This window comes from Alligator sinensis, unplaced genomic scaffold, assembly GCF_000455745.1.
Source record: "Alligator sinensis unplaced genomic scaffold, ASM45574v1 scaffold388_1, whole genome shotgun sequence".
NCBI classification, from domain to species: Eukaryota; Metazoa; Chordata; order Crocodylia; family Alligatoridae; genus Alligator; species Alligator sinensis.
Genome location: NW_005842394.1, coordinates 919122 through 941433, shown reverse-complemented (window position 1 = coordinate 941433; position 22312 = coordinate 919122). Strand labels below are relative to the sequence as shown.

General features: G+C 44.3%; 1 protein-coding gene across 6 annotated transcripts in view; it reads right to left on the bottom strand.

Annotated features, from left to right (window-relative positions):
• The window catches only part of COL27A1 (collagen type XXVII alpha 1 chain), a 227542-nt gene that overhangs the window by 113799 nt on the left and 91431 nt on the right, over positions 1 to 22312 (bottom strand). For all 6 annotated transcript variants that reach the window (XR_003095497.1, XM_025211218.1, XM_025211220.1 and 3 more), the window contains 4 exons: positions 20859 to 20912; positions 15812 to 15856; positions 9402 to 9455; positions 8914 to 8958 (listed from right to left, as the gene is read on the bottom strand). Coding sequence is in view for 5 of the 6 variants with exons in the window: in XM_025211218.1 (XP_025067003.1) it covers positions 8914 to 8958; positions 9402 to 9455; positions 15812 to 15856; positions 20859 to 20912 (198 nt within the window). In the remaining variant the exon portion in view is untranslated. The remainder of the gene's footprint in view (positions 1 to 8913; positions 8959 to 9401; positions 9456 to 15811; positions 15857 to 20858; positions 20913 to 22312) is intronic.

The following is a 22312-nucleotide window of genomic DNA, read 5'->3' as shown; positions in this document are numbered from 1 at the left end:
CTACAGAATTGTTACAGGTATTCAAATCTGGCTTTCAGAAAGACATGGGTCTCTTTGGGAATCCCACCCAAGAAGTCGTGTCTTACATGGGCAGGCTGTCATTAACTCGTGAACTTCCTGTCTAGAATATCCTGTTCTGATTCCTACCAAGAAACAACCATCTTGCCACAGGGATTGACTGTTCGGAAAATCAGACAGCGATGAAAGGTGACAGAGGGGTGGCGATGGAGGGGGGTTGTTCTCTCTGCAGTGCACATATCTAAGAAGCAAATGCCTTAAAAGTTGAGGTGATCCAATAGCAACAGACATGATGGAGGCTATGTCCCACACACTGAGAATGCCACCAGCACATTGGAAAACACACACAGCTATACTGCAAATGTGAAATGTATGGAGGACATATGGACTTCAAATATAGAGCCACAGATAGCAAAAGCTTGGGAAAGAAATCCAAGTGGCTCTCGTCAAACAACAAATAAAAACCCTGTTCTTGCAGAAATTAATTAGTATAATTGCTTCTGTTGACATTCAGGAGAACAATGGAAGGGCCATTACTTAGTCTAGATTACAGCTGGGTCACATTTCTGGACAAATCTTTTCGTTGCGAAAAAGTGCATATTCAAGTTGACAGAAATGTTTAATGGATTCAAGTTGAACTTGCTGAATTGTTCTGATTTAAAAAAAAGAATTCTGAAAAAAAATCAAACCATTTTGTTTAGCCATTTTCAAATCAAAACATGTCCTCTTTTTGTTTGAAACATTTCCTTTCAAGTGAACTTCAATTTGATATTAAAGAAAAAAACCCTACAGAAAACTCAAAACTAATGTATTTGGCCCATATAAGGATTTTTAGGGCATTATCTTTAATTGGACTAACTGTCTAGCTGGGATAACATTAGACACTTTTTCAAATGCAAAGCACTTAGTTTGACTTGAAACAATATTTGTTCATTTTTTGGTAGTGCAAAGAAACAAGCAAAATAAATATTCACACAGCTCTAGTTAAAATGAACCCTGTGTATTTGGGAGGGGAAAGACCGCTCATCCACCCATCTCCTTGCCACTGCTAGCCTGTCCCCATTTTCCGGTGCTCTGTATTTACTATTCCTTCATCCAATCCAGTCTTAAACATGCAAACCACTTGGCTGTCTTGTTTCAGAAAAGGATGAGAAATTACCCTACGGTCACACACAAGATTTGTTCCAAGACCCACCTTGCCTTCGTGATCATTCTGTCAAAGGGCCAAAAGAAAGGGGTTGGTGGTGGCGGGTGTGGTGGAGATGGCTGGTTTTGCTCTTTGGTTTTTAACCTATCCAAGCTTGAGGGCTAGTCACCAAGAAGTGACTTTAAAAACATGGAGGTCACAGACTTGCCTACTCTATAGAGGATATTCTAGGAAGCAGCTAAAGACTGCGCTCATAAATGGGAGTGAGCCTCTCTTCCATACTGCAGGAAAACCTGTTTATAGGCCAGTGGTAGAGATCACGTGGAATGGGAATCCGTTCCAGGCAACTCCGAGAGAGGGTTTAGGGAGGCTGTCAAGATTTGCAGATAGCAAATAACTTTCTAAACTCTACTTGCGGGGGGCCTCAAGTAAGTCAATACATGTGTTATTACATGTCATACACCGCAGTTTCTTGGCACAAACAAGCAATTCAGCCACCTACAATTACATTAGTCAAAGCCAAATTATATTTTAAATGTAGCTTTTAGAGTTAGGAAATGCCTTTACTGCCTGGAGCATATCAACTCTGAATCCAGATCTTCACTTTATGACTCAGGCTTGTGTCCTTAAAGTTTGGAACAAAATGATAAGAGAAACGAGCAAACTACGACTGAAAAAAAGAAGTGATGTTGAGATAAGGAAAAGTGCTCCGAGGTCCTGATTCATAGGGCGTTTACACACATGCTTCGGGAGGTGGGGAGCGTGGAAGCTTTAACAAGCGTTGAATGAGCTTTAGTTAAAGCACCCCCGCTGCCATGTTTCAGCATGGGGACACTGATACATGTGACGTTGGAGTCTGTTGAAGCGCAGTGATTACAACGCTCCAGCAGACTCAATTAATCGAGTCTGCTCCGATGTGTTGTAATTACAGCGCATCAGAGCAGCTTCAATTTACTTGTATAAGCAGCCTTAGAGTGAGGAGGAACACTTAATCTGAGATTAAAGCAGGAGAGTTTGTTCATCATGTATGGTGTTGCATATGTTTCATGTGGCATCTATAAAAAGATACAGCAGCCCTTCACAACAACTGCCAAATGAAACGGGGACTAGTTGCTAAACTTGTGCAAGGGTGGGTGTTTAGCTGTAAGGAAGTTAGTGCTCCGAGTGCAGGAATACAGTATCCTGCTCTGTGTAAAAGGCCTAGTGTGCTCGCAGATGCTTTGAGGCTAGCTATTGCGTGTCCCTCGTGCCAAGGGTTTGTGTTTGGCATTAGAAGGAGAGTTTGCATTTGAGACCCAATATAAGTATTTAAAGGAGCCAGGAGCCCCAGGACTTCCAACTGGATTGGTTCACTAAATTCTTTCATGCGTGCAAGTAACTAATGACCCCCATCAATTTTTCCCATTGCATGGTTTTCCCATGATCTACAGCTTATTTCATCCAAGGGAAACTGTTGGGTTTGCTCAGCAGCTCAACCAATTCCTAGCTGTACGCACAGAAACTAGGCCAGAAAACAAGAGGCCAAAAGACTCCACCATTAGTTCAGGAAAAAAGGAATGGCTTCCCCATAGAACATAATAATGGACAAGTGATCCTATCTACTGGAAGGGGTTGGGTCGATTCAGCTTATGGGAGAACAGAGGTTGTATGCACTATTGTTACCCCCTGAAGGGCAAGGTATAGACCCTTGCATGGGATGGATTTAGGAAACACTAGCCAACTTTGGCATACCCTCTGCATACCTGTCCATCTAGTTGCCACAATGCCTCACTGATGATATAATTGCAGCAGTATGACTAGAAATGTGTCCTTCCTACCAGTTGACCTCTGTTCCCATAAATCTGTGTCACAATGAAGATATGTACATGTTTGGGATTAAACAGCTTACATCTTGTTGCAATGACTAAATTCCTGTGCTGCTTTGCTCCATGGAAAGCTCAGCAATACACATTTTTGGAAGGGGGATAAACTATCTCAATATGTTGGCACAGATTCCCCACGTCCCTCAAGGGAAAACAAAGATGGCAGTGAAATTTCTGTGAGTGTGGTATTCCCACCCAGAACACTTCTTTCGGTCAGATCTCAGCAGTGCAGTCGAGTCTCATGCCTTTATAAAGACTAACATATGACCCAACTCTTGTTCTATTCTAATGCACTATGTGAGAGCCCAGGGGTGAAGGGAGCTTTCCTCAAGTTTGAAGCATGCCAGAAGGACACGTGCTTTTACTATAATTGTCTGAGTTAGAAAAAAATGTAATAACTGATTTCAGCATGACACTGCAGATGTATAAGCAAAAATAACTCTAGCTGTCCTTAGAAAGACATTATAAACATCAGCTCCAAGCAGAGAGGCCAGACCTTCCATGAATTCTCAGCTTCCCTTTGGAGGTGGAGGGCTCTTGTAGTAGGGATTTCTTGCTTGTTACCACCTAGGGTGTCTATGTCTTGCCCTGCTCTGCGATTCTAGGGCAGCAAACTCCAGCAAGGCACAAGATTCTCCGCACGGACCCGCAAGCGGGGCCAAGTACTGAAAGTCATGATGGGAGGTGTTACAATCCCACCCATGCCAGGCAGGATGTGGGATACCCTCAAAACCATAATTCCCTCTCAGACCTTTGCGAATCAGCACGAAGTGGCAGATGGAAGGAATTAGCCCCTTAAAGGCAGCTCTCATCTGACTTAAGTTATTAATTATGAAAGGTTAGGGATGACTTGCAGAAAGGAGGAAGCAAGCTTGCCTGCTGCACCATGCCTGCTGATCCAGCATTTCAGTCTTCAGATGGTACCTAATGTCTGGGATTCTTTTTTTCTTGCAGCCCCATTCAGGACTGGGAGCTTAACTCCTACTCCCAAACCTGTCCAATGGATGTAGTCCCCCCGGAAGAAAGCCAAGCTGGTTATGAAATGGGATGCGTACACACAATCTCCCTCTCTCCCCTGCCAGTCCCCCTCCCGTAAGTCACTAGGTCATTTTCTAGGAAAGCTTCCTTCTTATTCTTGAGTCCAGCTTTCACTTGCCAGACCCCACTGGGGGTGTTTAGAGAAGACCTACGCCATGCTGGGACAGGACTGTGGAGTTTGAAATAGAAGACTGTTCTGATGCCTACCCAGGGCAGACATGTTCACCTAAAATGATGGTTTCTTTCTTATGAGCCTCTGAGCCGCTTGCACTATTTATTATCCAGGTTGTAGGACATCTGATTCCATATGCAATATTGATATGGGTAGCACATGGGCCAAGATGGGTAATTTTGGTAGCCCAATTAGATATTTCATAGAATCATAGACATACATAGACTACATCTGTGTATTCAGAGGTGCCTACTCAAACCTTCTTCGATGTTGGGCCCTGTTAAATTAGGTAAAGACTGGGCATCCCAAATCCTTTTGAAAAGTTTGGTTTCTATTCTGTGTTCTGACTCGAATTCATGAGCAAGATTGCAAACAAGATTGTCAGATTAATATAATACTTGCACTATATCTACTGTGTTTTCTTGTATGAGGGGAAATCAATTCTTTTAACTCCAAGGTGTGTGTGTGCGCATGTGCATGGGAGCACACCAGAGAGAGCAACGCATATCCATCCAACTTGGCAGACCCTACATGAGAGAGTGCATTCTTCTGAGGGACTCTGGACAAATAACACACATATACAACAACCTGTTTGGTAGATAAGTAAGGACCGGGAAACATGCAGTTGTGAAGGGAAAATGCTGTTGTGTGAAAGCTGAACTGTGTCACCTAAGTGTGTCAGAGCTCAGTTATGCTCTATCAGAGTTTAGTTTGCTATCATGGTTTTAGGCGTAATACAGATGGGGGGTCTCAGTGCATTCATCAAAAAAGCTCTCAATAATCTCACCCACCATGTCCAGTGTCAAGGGAAGTGCATTAGTCAGAAGAAGTTACAAATTAGGATCTTTGCAGAGGCAGAGCTAAAGCCAGATTATATTCTGGCTAACTTCCAGGAATGGTGGTAGACAAACTTTCAGACAGAAGATTCAATATGGGAGCCAAAGAGGATTCTTAAAGTTCTGGCCACTAGGGCAAAGGGGGGAAAGGAGACAGCAGTGGGGTATGATGAAGCCAAGGTCTGGCAGGTAGGAAAGAGATTAAGGGATCAGAGAATGACCATGTAAAAAATTCTGCCACCAACATAAAATGCAGGACAGAGATGGAAATTACCAATGAGGTGAGTAGGGGAGAATGCAGAGTGGAATCAGTTTGTATTGAGGTCCTTTCCCCCTCTCCTCCAAGCCATTTTAAGTAGAGCATGCAAGGAGGCAATAAAAGGGTCAAAGAAAGACCTATGAGGCATCTAATGGAAGAGATGAAAGACAGAAATAGAGAATGATTTTGGTATTAACATGCTGGACTGGGGCTTGGGAGATCTGCATTCAATTTCTATCCCTATTTTCTGCGTCACTTTGGGCAGATCTGTCTGTTCCTCAGTCCCCCACACGAACAATGAAGAAAATGAGTCTTTCTTCTTTGAATCTTTTGTTTAGTTAGACTGTAGGCACTTGGGCAAAGACTGACCCCTCTCTACATACTAACCACAAGCAACAGTACCCTCTTACTTGATATTATAATACAAATAATAAAAATATAATGAAGCAAGTAGGGGAAGATGACAAGTTTCTTGCTTGTAGTTCCCTACATTTAAAAAAGACAGAATGTACAGTCAGATGAAACAAGTGACTCTGCTGAAGTGGCACGGGAGCAAATGAGTGCCTTCCTGATCACCTGGAAAAAGGATGTCTATATATTAGAAAACAGGCCAGCAATCTGCATACAAATGCCATAATTCAAGCACCCTAAGACTTGGAAAACACAAGCCCAAACAGAAAGCCTTCCCCCTAGGGCAGATCTAAAATTTTGAAAAGCGCGGTGCAGATGGTGAGGTGCATCATCATATATAAGATGGCATGCACTTTTCTCCATTTAAAAAGAAACTAGAAACTTTACTAATATGCTAGGGGCTTAGGGCTGTATTATTCAGTTAAGACTGAAGCGAAAACAAACATCACTTGATTGGAATGACTTAAAACAGTCTGCAGGGCTGTGAAATATGAGCTCTGTTCCCAGGAGCAGCTAACAGATAGAGTTGCAGAACAAAAGCTAGCTTGATTGGTGGAACATCAAGGCCATTAAAAAGAAGAAAGGGTCATTAACACCTGTGGAATGAAGAGTTTAGAGGGGGTCATGTAGATTTTTATAATAAGCCATGAAGTCAAGTGACTTCCTCAGCATTGCCTGAGTACAAATGCTACTGCCGCTGCCAGGCAATTGGTTTTAAACTTTGGGTGGAACAAGAATCAAGGGGGGCAGGGTGCAAGTGTGCCAGTGCACACCCCCCCTTGGATCAACCCCTGGGTTTCCCAAACTTACTGTACACTGATAAGTCTGGCAGATATTCATGCAAGAGAGTGCAGCAGATTTTGTGGTCTGACCTCTTGGATAAAGGGGTTTATATCTGAAAGTCAAAAGTGCCTGCACACACCTGAGTCAATAAGAACAAGGCTGTCAGTCTCACTCGGTTTTACTGCCTCGGCCCTGTGTTTCCCAGCACTCTGGCTGTGCAATTCCCAAAAAAGATGCACCTATGCTGTTTGGAAGCCCTCTCTATATGTGATAGCACCCCTGGTTATTCAAGTGCTAACTCAACACTTTCTGGCTAGAGGAAGCCTGACCTAGATAGGTTCTCATTCTTCAATAGGGAAAAAGTTATAATGAAAGTCAGGCTGTGAACATGTCCTGTCAGAGGAGGGTGCAGTAGGAGAGGTAGCCAGAGGCACAAGAGGAAACTCCATGCTCTTCTGATCTTTTCTCAGAGGCAGGGAGAGATGCTGGAAGTAGGATGGGAGTTAAACTACCTATGAAAAATAATTTAGCAGCAGGCTGATTTTGGGAGGAAGGACAGTTCAGTGGTTTGAACAGTAGCGTGCCCGGTGGGAGACTCGGGTTCAGTGCTGTAAAGCCTTCTTAATTCACAGGAGTGGTGTGAGGAAAACTGCATTAAGGTTACCAATGAGTGACTGTGGTAACAGGGGCCATAAAAATATCTGAGAGAGACATGATCGTTTTTATAAAACAGGGATCGAAATACTGCCTGCATGGCCAAAGAGTCCAAGCACTGGCTTAACTCCTCCAACCCTGACCAGTCCGTAACATATACAGCCAAATCTTTCAGGATAGATGGGAGAGTCTGTGGCCACTGGAGTTCTGACCCAGAACTGAAGTGATTTGCAATTCGCTCTTGAAAGAAATTCCTCCTTTTGTCCAAAAACACCCTCTCTCCTCATTCCCACCCCAGGCAGAAAGGTGACCAAACAGAAATTAAATCTGGGGACATGGGAACACTGGCACTGAGCTGCTAGCACTACGCAGAATATGGGAGTAGTTGCTCCTCAGCACTGCTTCCCTACCCCCAGTTTAACTATTCATTAGAAACAGCTGCAAGTGAACAATGAGGCAACACAATAAAATTAATGCTCTCTTTTCTCTACCCTCTATGCAATCCTCATCACAAAATCAAGTACTCTTGATCTTGTTTCCCTTTTCTTAGGAGGATTAAATCCTACAATGCAGCACCTACAGGAGCAGGTTGCATGTGAGAGTTAGACTCATCCAGATATAGAACTGCAGGGGGTCAGCTCAAAGTGTGTTTCTAAGCCATTTTACTGGACCACTGCAACCACTGGTCCTCTAATTTCTTTTTAAAAGCAGCCCATATCACTTAGCTTGCTGATAAGATGAATTGCCTTGAGACAAGTTGACATAAGCCACTTTTGAACAGACATACATAAGTGTTGGCACAAAGGTTTGCAATGACTTCATTAAGTGAGTTTTCCCTGGGGCTCCAAATGTTATGTCTAATCTTGGTTCTGCACTGAATGGAAAGGTCTTGCCTTTTAATCACCTTCTTCACTATAAGAAGAATATTGCTTGGATGTTTATCTCGTGTCAGGTGACACCCTTCAACATGCCCTGAAACATGAGAATGGTAATTTCACTGATAAAGCCTTCATCGCACCACAATCCACCATGGGAAGAGCCACACCAACAAAACCGCATCAGCAAATGATATACTCACTAAAAACCCAAATGCAAACATCATCACCATAAAAACAGAGAAGCCCAAGAGAGGAGTGGACAGTAATTAGCACAGTTAGTTTATCTAAAAGGGAAATTTATATTTAGTGAGCTTCTCTGCTTCTGGCTGTAGAAATGCAGCTGAGCTGAGGCAGAGACTCTGAGGGAAGTAAATGTTCACGTACAAGAGGCTGCTCATAGCTAGGATTTGGGTCCTCAATGGCTGGTGCCAGGTTCACATACATATTGGGACAAGGCTCAAGGTTAGGGTCTCGAATCCCTCCAGTTCTTTCTCAGATCAAGTAGAGCAGATTAAGATCCATACTGATCTCAAACTTCCACCCTAGGAACTGTGCCTGTTTGCTGCCAGGAAAAGGGTAAAACCATATGCACTGCAGGAATGTACCCTTCCCATTTTGTAACCAGGCAAGAGGTCTTCTGACAAGGTGGAGGGCTGATACCTTATTTAAAAAGAATGAGAAATCAAAGAAAAGAGGGACATCAAAAAGGCCTTAAGAGTGTAGGATCTGGGGAGAGAACCAGAGCAGAAGGGAGAACGGGGCCCAGAACATGGTGCAGAATAAAGAAACAGGAGCTAGAAATGGGATTTTGCATGCAGAATAAAACACAGTGCAATAAGGGAGTATTCAGATCACCTTATCACCTTTCAGTCCGTGTTCTCCAGGGTTTCCTATCACTCCCTGAAAAAGACAAAGCAAACAATGAGCCCGAGCACTGCAGCCATATCTACTTGGAAGACCTGCATCATGTCTAGGTCATTTATACAGATAATGAGGCCGTGGACCAAAATCCATGGTATCCATAGCCATCCCGCACAGGTCACAGGTTGAATACCAGGCCTTTTCCAAAGCAGCCTCTGAGCTGCACTCTCAATTCAGTTAACTACCAAACAACCTGTGGTCTAAAGCTGCACGGGGAAAATGTTCCTCGCATTCCCCAGTAATTCATACCTGCTGTAGATTGTCAGAGTGACATTATGTCTAGCAATCCTTTACCTGGGTCAGTGGATAAACACTACTGCTGCCCATCCTGCTCTTTGTAAGGATGGCCACTTTCATCCAAAAAACAAACAGAACAATCTTCAGTCCAGACAAGAGAGCACTAGGTTTAGTTACTCTCTTACCTTTAGTCCTTTTGGTCCTGGAAAGCCTATTGGTCCAATAATGCCCATATCACCCTAGTAAGAAAAAGAAAATAAACCAAATTCAATATGTGTACGGTCAACAGATACCCTTGTGTGGTATGAAAATCCTCCTACCAGAATCCTTCATCCACTCCTTTTAAGGTTAAGTTTTGCCATTGATTTGAATGGAAACAAGATCCTGATACTAGTCAAGAGATTGATATGGTGTAGATGGCGACTAACTAGAGTAACACCAAATATGTATTTTACAAACAGAATAAAAAGAACAGCCTACGTTGTGTCCTGTTTTTCACCTAGTAGGAAGGAACCCAAAACACTTTGTAACCGAGACTTCAGCTCTTGACTGCAATCACTTCACCCACCACTGATGTGCAGTCACTTTGGTGGACAGGTGTGATGACTGTTCAAACAGGTCTTATTCCCATGGAGCATTATGAGCTGCTGTGCAACTGAGGCCAGGTGCTAGTATAAGAAGTGATGGCACCTGCATCCACTTGAAGCTTACGCAGGGAAACAAAGCCCAGCTTTCCAAACTGAATATAGGATTAAGACCAGAGTAACCCACAGTGAAAAAGTTCTGCCCGCAGAAGGTCTAAAATACAGCTTGCAGAGACTGGTGGGTAATTGGAGGGGTGGACTAGATATGAAACTAATTATGTGAAGTTCAAGCTAGGGATAAAATTCTATTAATTAATAAATCCACATTCAGGTCTAAGGATCAAATGTAGACCTGGTGTAAGTAGGGTGGAATGCCAGTTTGACTCGATTCCCCTCTATACAATCTCCTGTAGAGACAGTGTAAGTTACACTTGTTTTAATATTAAGAAGTACTTCCAGGGCAGTCACAGATGGATCCTCTTCTGCAGAGAAAAACCTTTGCTACTGAAATTCTGGGTGTTTTAACTGCGCTCCAGCTCTGGCACATCCTCCAAGCTAGCAGGAGAGTGAATGCTGCAATTCACCCCACAAGATTTCCACACGCAGGACCATCTCTTCCCACGCATGGAACAACATATTCCAATATGCAGTGTACGGGAAGGTACTTTCAATGAAAGATGCTGCTCATGGGTAAAGGGAAACAATGGATGGCTCCTTCTGAGTTTGGAAGTGATCTCCCAGTTCCTGCCAAAAACAGCATCCAGTTCTCAATATTTTATGTTTGTGCCCTAATTTCAGGACACCACTGTATCTGAATCTCTAATGGTCCCACAGGTGTGGAAACAATCAGTTCTTTTAACTAAATATATTCCTGTGAGTCTCTGATTGAGGCTTATTTATAAGTTTGACTATGGCATTATTTTAATGAGGAGCTTTCAGCATTTCATGAACGACTTAGACTGAAATAGAGAAATGGGTGGGTTAGCTCTGAACTTTCATTTCCTCCTCTTTTCTATTGAGCTGGCACTTCTAGTGCTAGTAGAAAGGCAGAGCTTGGGGACACGGTTTTCTACTGTATTATTTCAAGATTTATTTGGCACTTATGAGTGCTATGTTTGGGCTTAAAGATCTCAATATGAGATACCGAACATTGTGAGGTGCCTTTTATAAGCCATTTAGGAAACCAAGATTTAATTACTTGGGAAGGTCTGGGCACAGAGGTACAGTTCAATGGCTCTTTTAAATGAGTTATGTTTGTGTTCAGCTAGAAATGATCCTGAAGGTCTGGATTTGAAGTTGCATTTGATACGTTCTCCCATTCATTCTCCTTAACTTTTGAACACTGATGGAATTTCCTCTTCTATTGTCTATAAAACTAAACTATTATAAGAGCCACCTGAAATAAGAGCTCTATAATGCACATTTATTCACAGTCTTGCCCTGTCACCTACTGAACGTACCAGCTCCAGGCTGTTTGCCGAATTGTATATGTCCTCTACAGAGGACTGACTTGTGAGCTATATCAATGCCAATACCCCACAAAGCTATCTTTCATCTCTGGTTAAATAAAAGTATTTTGCAAATTCAGAAGCTGAGCTAAAAGCTCCCTCAGATGCACAGCTCTTTTATCCCACGGCGTCTCCATTGGCATGAAGAAGGAGCAGAACTTCGCTGCTTCCTCAGAAGGTGTTGATGGCAACTTTTTCAGCACTTGTCCGAGTTGATTTGTTTTTACAGAAGCTGCTTCTTTCCACAAAGAGACTTAACACAATATTTTAGTGTTCAAGAACTTATTTTTCTTCTTCAAAGGCACCTTTAAGGGTCTGTTTAAAAGAAGAGTGAAACAAGGAGGGATCCAACCTAGAAAGCAACACTCCAAGACCTGGAGCACTATCTGGTTCATATTTCTAACATCTGTGGACAGGAGGAGGGCGAGGAGATGGGGAGAGGATGAAACTATGGGTATAAGTAGCCAAAGGCAGCTTGGAAATTCTGCTGCATTGAGGACTTTTTCCCACAAAGCATGAATGTGTCAGGTCTGTGAATAAAAACTGTAGCTAGGAAGGACACTAGAGTTCATGGTGTGTACAAGCCATATACATATTAAAAAGAAACCCTTCACAGAACTGTATTGAAATAGGCTTCTGATGGCTTTGCCCCCATGAAGGGAGCCAGTGATACAGTGTACTGAGCTCTCCTGTAATGTGTAAATAAACAGGGAAGCCTTTGCTGAAGGAATATTTCTATAGCAGGAGCTAATGTGGCTGCAGACGCACCATGAGTGCTGAGCTGTGGCTGTATTAAAACAGATCCCCTTTTCATCCCATCCAGCATAAAGACTTCTTGTAGGAAAGCGTTTACTTAAAGCTTGCCCGCACAGTTAATTATGAGAGCAAGAGGCTCCAGTTACATCTAATTCTGTTCTTTCACCCTCTGACAGTAAGTTAAACACCTGCAATGAGCTCGGAAGCTGTTTGCAAACCAGGGCATTTATAGCTGGGAGGGAAGGAAGCCATCCAATGGGGTTCGGCAAGGAGCATGTTGGATCCCAAACACCAAACACAACACTTGATCATGCACTGTCATCCAATCAGTTTGCAGGATCTGCTGTGCTCTCTGTGCCAAGGCAACCCGCTCTAGGAAAAAAGGCCTCTTTCCACCTGGTGGGAGGAAAAAGGAGAAGGTCTGCCATCTTCTGCTTGTACCTGTTTTAGAAGAAGGAAGGTTAAGTGTAGGCATATATTAAAGAGAGAGGAAAGCAGATGGTCTCTCCTATATCAGGCTCACTTGGGGTTTCTCAGAATCCAGTACTTTTCCAAAACCAAGATGACTTAATGCTGGAAGGTATTATCCACCAAAACCAGCTCAGGGTCCCTTACACAAGCTAGGCAGGGAAAGACTTTGCTTCTTCCTGGGCAAGCTATGTGAGACCAAGGGAGCAGCCTCTGCCTATAGCAAGATGCATGAGAGAAGGCACGTCTTTCTTGGATAAACACAGCTCCTAGAGACCCCATTTCCCAGAGCTTCCTTAGGTTTCTGAATGGAAGTCATCTTCATGGCTGGTAGAAGAGCCACTAACTCACACTGCTAGTGCAAATACATCGACGTGTCTAATGGAAACGAACCAGATCTGCCCTCGCGTGGCTCACTCGTACTGGAGCTCTGGAACCTGAAGAAGGAATGGCGCACAAATTGCAAGGAAGAAGTGAATTGTGAGGCCTCTCAGTGACGGAGAATTGCCGTGTTGTCCTACCCCCTGCCAGGTCACTCTTCTGTAAAAGTTCACTGTGTTTTTTGGGCCATAATGCTATTGCCAGTGGGGCTATATTGTAGACACAAGGGATGAATGGTGACCACTAGGAACCAGCCACGAATGAATTTCAGGTTGGAAATAAAGTCTCCTTGGTGGATTTTGGTGGATCTAATTTTTGAGCTGTGGCTCATGGCCACATTGCTGTGAATTCAAATAATTCTGCATGTGGCTTCATTACCAGGCTGGGCCCTTCTTCATACAGCTTCCAGGTGGATGAATACATCATATAGTGCTCTGGGCTCACTGATTCAGTCTGTATGCTGTGGACTAGATCCTTCTTCCTTTTCATTTGGAGGTTAATGCAATTTGGAGAGATTTCTTGGTGTATCCTTCAGTGGAGATCCTGGTTGTGATTGCTAGGTGGCCAAAGATCATGTAGCTGGAGTCCAGCAACTGATAGCATTTCCTAAAGATGGTCAAAGATACAGAAAGGTACAGACATAGAAATTAGAGAGAAAAGTGTTTCTTGCTTTACCAGCACTGCAGAACCCGTCATGGGAAGGGAAATTTCATGTGGAAAAAATAGCAAACTTTAAAAATATAAGCATAAAAATGGGTCTGTGGGAAGAAGAGATGCCATTCATCAAGGTGTTAGTCTTGAAGTAGATTGCTCCTAAGAAATAATTCACTCTCCTCTGCTCCAGAATTGGACGGGTAGTCCCCACAGATGCCTTAGTACTGAAGCAGGTAGAGGTATGGAAGAGGAAAGTGGTTCTAACACTTTCATCTTCTTAAATCAAAAGCCTCAAAAGAAAAATCAGAAAGTAAGGAGGAAAGCAAAACGAAAGCCTGCAAACTTAGCAGTTGATCTCCCAAAGCCAGTGTTTGAAAGAAGCTCCTTTCTTCTTTGGAAGCAAAGCCAATGCAATGGCTCCCAGCTGGATGAAGGATGCTGGGCCAAATGCTTTGCCCAAAAAATATGAAGGCTTAGAGTTGAAGATGGACCAACATGAGCAGCAATGAAAGAACTGGTCCTTACTCAATTGGAACTCAGGGAATTCTGAGGTTGCTGAGGATAGAAAGATGGAGGTATCATAACAGGTTCTTCAATCAGCTAGAGATGCTGGATGTACAACAGTGAATTTAGCATCTAGTCTCTGTCACTTGCAGTTAGATCTTAGAGTCACCAAAGGTCATAACTGGGCTTTGAGGACATTGAGGTTTGACTACACTAAACACAGAATTTGCTGTCATCTTTGTTGCTGTCTTGGACATGAAATAGTCTGCAAACCTGCCAAGGTGAGGCTACCTTCTGGTGATTCTCAGCTCCTTTTTATCACCTCTGGAAGCAGGAATTGGGTCCTTTTGAAACCTTAGTCATATCACATTTTTAAATAAAAAACTTGACTGTCCAAGTGATGATATCTGCGATAACGTAAAGGGAAACTAAATAGAAGGTTGCAGGTCTCTTCTGAAGAGGAAGGTGTGTGTTGGAGCTTATATCCATATGATCCTAGGCTTGAGCCCTTCTGTGAATGAGGAATCGGAGTGTAAACCTGGGGATGCATGGCCATATCCAGTCCTGGCACATGCTTTACAGTTAGAACATGGTTGAAGCTCTTTCCTTTGATCTGTTTGAGAACTTCAGGAAAACTTTTTGGTTTATGGTTAAATATGTTAAAGGAGACAGGGGCTCAGTTCCTGGCTCTGTTAGGCTCCCTGTGTGACTTTGGCTAGTCATTCACTCTCCAGTTGCCTTGGTTCCTGTCTGTAAAATGGGCATAAATAATCTCTCTCTCTCTCTCTCTCACTAGGCCTTGTCTAGTCCAATTGCAGGCTCTTAGGGGCAGGGAACCTCTACCACCACAGGGCCCCAATTCCTGCCTAGCACCACAAGACCCCAGTTTCAGCTGAAGTATCCAGGCACTACTGCAATACAAAAGAGAATCCTTAGCTGCCAGTAGCATGGAAGTTTACAGTTTGCTATACATTATGAGGAGGCAATAGTGAACAAAAGTCATCTTAATAATAGTAAAACCTGATGCTAAAAAATAGAGGAAGTACTAACTCAGAACCAGAGGGAGCTCATAGGGCATTCATTTACCCAAAGCACAGCTCCTTACGGGAAAAATACCACTCCTTCTTGGGTCGATGAAGATATATCAGAAGGCTGAATTGGATTGGATGTTTATCATCGTTATTCTTACTCATGCTTTACCATCTTCAGTATCTTTCTTATTAGTGGCAATTTGGAAGCGGGGGCTGTTCAATTCCTACCTATTAAAATGGTAGGATATTCTTTAGTGCACAATATCACTATTCAAGAACAGCGTGCCTTCCATCAAACCGTCTCGTTTGCTGGTCAAAGGGTCTGTTTTAAAGATGAAAACAGATTCTGGCCTGGAATAAAGACACTGTCCCATCTTTAAAAAATACATGGGCTAGTTACAGAAAGGGCAAGCTACCTGGAAATGGGACGTGGGGCTGATTTCCAAACCCGTCCCTTCTGCCTAAAAAGGGTGCACCTCAGGAATTACATTACGTTCCCCCCGCTCCCCCAGCACCTCCGCTTCCCCTCCCTCAACGGCGTCATACTTTTGTTCTGCCTCCCCGCGGAAACAGCAGTGCTGTATCCCCTGCAATGCCCGAGGAAGGAGGGGAAAAAAACCCAACTCTACTGCAAATCTGTGTGTGGTTGCTGTGCCCTGAAAGGGTTAAAGCCCGCCGAAGCCAAAGTTGCATTTGTTTCCATACTTACAATGAGTCCAAGGACTCCAGGAGGGCCCGGGGCTCCCAATTCTCCCTAAAAGGAAAGACAGACCCACATGGTTACAGACTCTTTGTAGACAAACAGAGGCTGAAAAGTGGCTCAGTGTTTCAAGGACTTGAGGGAAGGGAAAAGATCAGCCCCCTCCTTCCGTCACCCCACCCCACCCCCTTCCAATAGCCTAAGCAATCTAGAGCTTCCATCTTCAGAAAGCATGTTAATGAAGGAGGGCAGCCTTTGCAGACAGAAGGTTACTTGTTGTTCTGCTGCCGTCCCCACAGTTATGTGCAAGACCGACTTCCCCTCCCAGGAGCAGGCAGGATAAAAGAAGCATTTCACTGCGTGCGTGCGTGCGTGCGTGTGTGTGAGAGTGTGTGTGTGTGCATGCGCACACTCATGAAGGGGGAGGGGGAAGCAAAGAGAAGACGTGGAGAGTGTGTCAGGTGAGAGCAAGGGGAGAAAGACAGGATGAGGGAGAAGGAGTGGAGAGAGAGAGAGAGAGGAAAGGATGAAGCAGGGCAGGGCTGGGTAGGGATGGAAATGAAAATAGCTGCTTTAATCCTGGGAAAGCGCAGACCCTGAGGAGGATGAATGCCTGGGAAATGGGTAAAAGGGAGGCAGTATGGCGCTGAAGACCAGGAAATCCAAGTTCCAGCCATGGCTCTGATCCCAGACGCCTGCCTGCCTTGGGTGAATCGCATCCCTTTGCAACTCCACTTGCTCTCTGTCAAGCATGCAATGAGAGCTGTCATTGAAGAGGCCGCTCAGATGAACAGGACTTCCATGAAGTGGTGGGGCCTTGGGTTGGGGGGAGTGGGGACGGTAGTCGGTACTTCTGGGAGCACTGTAGAGCTGCCCTGGGACTGGAGGAGATGGTTACTGGTAAGAGCAGTCCCTTTGCATGCAGAGGCGGGAGCTGCAGAGCTGCCCTGGGACTGGCAATGCTTCTGGTTGTTCATGGGGGTCAACTCTGCTGGCTGCTGCAGAGGGCAGAGCTGGGCCAGGGCATGGCCTCTTGACACAGTCAGAAAAAGAGGGTGGTTTATTGTACCCTGCAACCTCCTCATGCTGGGCCTGATTTACTCCATACCATCTTGCAAACCATTCATTTTCAAATGGAAAACCAGTCTAATTTCTGCACTGGCGGCTTCTTCACGGAGAGGCTGCTCAGGCACTCAGATCATGTCAGCGGGAATCTCTCTGCAGGCATTCTGCTGTCACTGCCCAGTCATTTGGACGGATGTGGTGAAAAACAGCTCTTATTACTGGCTAGGCATGAATTCTGTCAGATTCATCCAATTCTCAAAGAGCAAATAACTGGCAATAAATATAGATGAAAACATCAGTGTAAGAAAGAGAAGCTATTATCCCCAGTGTACCCCAAAGGCACCCCGGGGTGCTGCTGTTATCAAAGTTACAGCTGATTGCCGATAACCAGCGTGGTGTGACTGTACCCAATGCACAGGGATGTTTACTCTGCCCTCTCCTTTTCAGCAACTACTATGGATGCCCCTCATGCAGGTGGTTTTGGAAAGAGCCTGCTCCTCTTCGTGGCCTTTCAATAACAGGTTGGCTCTGACCATTTATGAAGACAGACTGCCACCTGAGATTGTGGTTAGGAGCTCAGGGCATGTGGGCTTAGTTTCCAGCTCCACCAAAGACACATTCAAGGCCAGATTTTCAAAAACATTTAGGCACCTACAGGAGCCTAATGGTATGTTCAGACATGCCCTAGACTAAAGCCCCACAAAGTCATCTGTATCTCCAGGTGCCTAAATACCTTTGCAGTTTCACTCTATGTGAAACACAATAAGTCACCTATATCCTTCCATGCCCCAGTTCTCCATCTGAAAATTAGGATAGCTATGCCTCCTGGTTGCCTGGACTATTCCAGCTGTAAGCTCTTTGGGGCAAGGACTGTCTCAAAGGGTGATGTCGCAGGTTCACTTGGACTGTTGGGACCTCTTAAAGTTACTATATGTTAGGATATAACCATTGCCTGAAAAGGAACAACTTTGCAACATTATGAGGGCACTTAACATGTGCTAACTGCTGAACGCACGTCTGCTCATGTTTTAACCGCACTTAGTGTTAAGCTGAATGCGCGACGCCACCTTTACGTTGCCCCTGTACAGAGTTAGCGTAACGTTCCATCGCGTTTGAGGCCTCTAGAGGCTCGAGTAGTACAAATGACATGCTCTTTCCACATAATCTGCGTTGGATTGGACATACTTTACCTTGTTCTATACTGGCTGGGTACTAATGCACAGCTCAGTCCCAACAGCCTTTCTGCTTACAGGGAGCCTGTTTGGTGAATTAGTGATTTTTCTGAAGGCCCCGGTGTGACTTAGAAATGGAGCGAAGGAATGGTATGTGCATGCACACAAAACGGTTTCATAGCCTCAATCTCAACCCCACCACTGATTTTTATGGCCAGGTCTATTCCTACATACTTTGGACATCTGCCAAGCCATTGTTCTCTCAGGTGGGATTCAGGATGGTAAGAGCGACTGGAATAAGGTCTGCCTTAAAAACATTCAGTTCTGGCCCCTCTCTGCTTGGTTCAGCAAGGAGGGAAAACATGTTTGATATTCTCCAGCAGACGGACTGGATAATATCCTTGTTTCTCTGAATACCTGATGAGTTCTACGGACTCTGCTGTTGGCAGGGGGTTGGGTTATACATTTTTTCTCCTGGTCTATTGAGTTATTGGTGTGGCAGGCTGGATTTCCGAGTGAGCGGTGGTGAGAACGCCTCAGGGGAAGGGGCACTGCAGCATCAGTGGATGGCACGAACCTGATGGTTGTCAAAATGTAGCATAAGATTTTTCTGGTGGGGAAGGGAGAGAGTGCATTGTGTGGGATGGGGAGGAAGCGTTAGTCATGCAGGTCAAACGGGGATCGGATGTTGTTAGCGGCAATCTGGCTGCAGTGGCAAAGGACGCAACAAAATCGAGGCTGATGCACTTCAGAGAGAGGACGAGGCAATTCAGGTCCCAGGACTGTCTGTCTGCATCTTCACCACATATTCTACCTAGCAAACTCAGCATATCTGTGTGTCCTACAAACAGACCTTGCAGAATTTTTCTGTCTGTGACTCCACTTGTGACCTCGTGAACCTCCCTTCAAGTAAGCTGAACAGGCTGTTTTCATTCTGCAGGCTTCGAAGCACATTAATATTTAAAAGCTGTTGATAAGATGAAAGCAGAGCACTTCTTCTGGATGATTTAGTAGAGGGAACATTTGCTTCCTTTAGCATCTCTCGCAAGCACTAGGAACTGGCATTTGTCTGCCATTTGACACGTCTTCTGATTAGGCTTTAGACATCTTGGAAATTGAAAAATACACATTCTTGGCACAGAAAATCTCTGTGAACATTATAATCTCCCTAATTCCTAAAGGACTGTGTGGCTCAAGGGATTGATAATGTGATCTGTAAAGCCTTTCGCTTCTAGGCTCTGGTTCCAGCCTGACCCATGTCTAGAGCCGAGAGAAGAATGACTGGGAAAAAAAACAAAAAACCAAACTTTTAAGAATAACCCTTTAAAACCTAAAGGTCTGAACCAACGGTGTTCATGAAGTTCTTGTGTTCACTTCCCATGGAAGTCGGAGCTACCAAGCTTGACTAGCAGGGATTACTTTCTTGTGAAAAATTAATTTGTGCTGGCCAGAAATTTCAAGATGTTGCTGAATCAGTTGCCTTGTGCAAGTCAAGTCATCCAAACAAGGCACAGAAGCAATGCTGTGCAATTATTGATAAATAGCCCGGGCACCAGAAACTACAAGAAGCAGCCAGGAACTGTTCATATGCTAATCAGGAGGAATAAACAAAGAGTCACAAATAATTTTGAACAATTCATACATTTCACAACTCCTGAAGTCCATTAGGAAATAGTTCGTGAGCAGAAAAAATGTCGTGAATATATTACTGAGTCTGAATTACTTTGCTTGGTTCTAATAGAGATTAAATATTACTAACATCCAGCTGGAATATAACACGTGCTGCAGAGTTTCTGTTCCCATGAGAAATGTCCACTTCTTGAAAGTCAGGCAGGGCAATCTGAAAATCTGCAGGACTCCAACACCTGCATGGCCTGCAGAAATCTCTCGCTCTCAATTTGAGACTAAGGCTAGGGCACGTCTACAAGGCAGTGTGAAGCTTGGTCAGCCACTTCCTATGCTGCATCTATTCCCTGGAGATTTCTGGTTCCAGAGCTGGCATCCTGACACCTTCTTCACTTGTATTAAAGTTTACTTTAGATGAGAGAGGATCTTACAGCTTCCTGAAAGTACTCTGGATACATAATTTATAATGACTCGATGGGCTGTGAAGCTAGGTTGAGTGTTCGCGGGTTTGAAAAATGAGATGCAGCAAAGAGAACAGCCCCTTTCAGTTTTAGCCTTGCTTGCTGAGAAGTGAGCGGAGCTGAATGTCAGCCAAGCCAGTTCTTCCTCGTCCAAGGGGAGTAGTGAAAAGGACAGGCGTTGGCCATTCCCTAAAGCAGCGTGGTAACTAGTTGTCTCTTTATCTCCACCGATACCTCTCCACAACTCCTCAGCTGTTCCCATAAGCAGTGACTGCTGAGAAAAACTGTCTTCAAAAGTCTGAAAAGGATTGAACTGAGGGGGTGCTGTAAAAGCCAGACGGTGACCTGCCACTTTGGGCCAGTTTCCATGTGACACCTACATGACTCAAACTTTACAATGTTAGGAAAAAGAAGTCCTGGTGACTTTTTAGCAGGCCTTGGATGGAGCCCAGGGTGTACAAATTGGTATAGATGATATTTGAATGACCAGCATACAGAAAGATAAAGACCAAAACCATTCCATGTCCATGCTTGGGATTCCTCAGTCACATGCTCAGGCCAAGAAAGTATTCAGCAGAGCTGGGGTGCAACAAAAGGAAAGGGCCGAGAGAAAAGTGGAATCCAGAATTAGTGAATAGCTTCCTTTGCAATTCAGTCCACCAGCATTACAGAGTATATGGTGTAAAATGAAATGGAAAAGAGGAGAAAAATGATGAAGATTTGGCAACTTACTGGATTCCCATCAATGCCCGGAGGTCCTCGTTCCCCAAAGTCACCAGGAAAACCCTGAGAGAAGGAGGCAAACACAAACATTGGTTATTGCCACATATTGGGGGGAAGAAAACAGACATCTTAGAGCTAGATCCATTCTGCTCAGTGCAACATTTTGCAAGCTGGCAGGTGACAAAGCAGAACAGAATACAAATAACTGCAGTGGTTACATGAACTTGAAAGTTATGATTAAAATAATTCCTATAAAGCAACACATGAGGAAGAAGCTCTGCAGGGCCCTGCAGGACATCATGAGGTTGTGTCCCTTACTGCACTGGCCAGTGCGAGTGCTGAAGTGAGAATGTATTTGTAATATCATTTGTACCCTTTGGCCAGGAACCATGTGTTAACCAATAGGATCTGGAAGAAGACGAAATCATTGTAGAAAACAGGGGAGTTTTCATTGTTATCCAGGTCGTGTAAAAATTGCTGATAACAGATGTCAGCAATGAGGTAGCTGAGGACAAACTTAGCTAAGCACTGAGTAGTTGTGGTCAAAACTTGCAGTGTCTGAACCTGGCTTGTCCTCAGCTATTCTTGCAAATAAAGCCATATCCAAGCCATGATTAGCTTCACCCTTTGCTATCACTGGTTATAAGCAGCGGTCATAATTTCATATTCTGGACATGGCTTTTGAGGCTCCAGTTGGGATAGTGGTGGTCTTTGGAAAGGGGGGAAACTAACATTTTGCCATCATGTAGATAAGCTGGCAGGTTTTGAAGACGTGACACCATAGAAAAGCAGTGTTGAATTCTTTACCTGAATATAATCAGAGGGAATGAAAAGAAGTTGTTTGTCAAGAAACGATGTGGACAAATTGGAAAGAGTCCAGTGGAGGACAAAACAAAATGGTTAGAGGGTAGAGGAACTTGACTTATGAAGAGAGACTGAAGGAACTGGGCTTACTGAGCCTGGAGAAGAGAAGACTGAGAGGGCATTTAATAGCAGCCTTTGGCTACCTGATGGGTGGTAACAAAGAGGATGGAGCTGGACCGTTCTCAGTGGTGGCACATAACAAAACAAGGAGCAGTGGTCTCAAGTTGCAGCAAGGGAAGTTTAGGTTGGATATTAGGGAAAACTTTCTCACTAGGCAGGTAGTAAAGCACTGGAACAGGTTACTCACAGAGGTTGTGGAGTCTCCATCCCTAGAGGTGTTTAAGACCCAGGTAGTCAAAGCCTTGGCTGGGATAAGATGGTTGGGGATGGTCCTGCTTTGAGCAGGGGGTCGAACTAGATCACTGGATCTCAACCTTTTTGGTACCAGGATCCATTTATAAACACTGATGGCCAGTCCTCACCCAGTAAATAGTTTAAGTAGAAAACAGCCCCCTGGCCCTGCTGGTGCCCCTCACTCTCGATCCACTGCTCCCCACCCCCAGGCTCCAGCTCCCTAGGGTGTGGACAGGGGGGTGGTG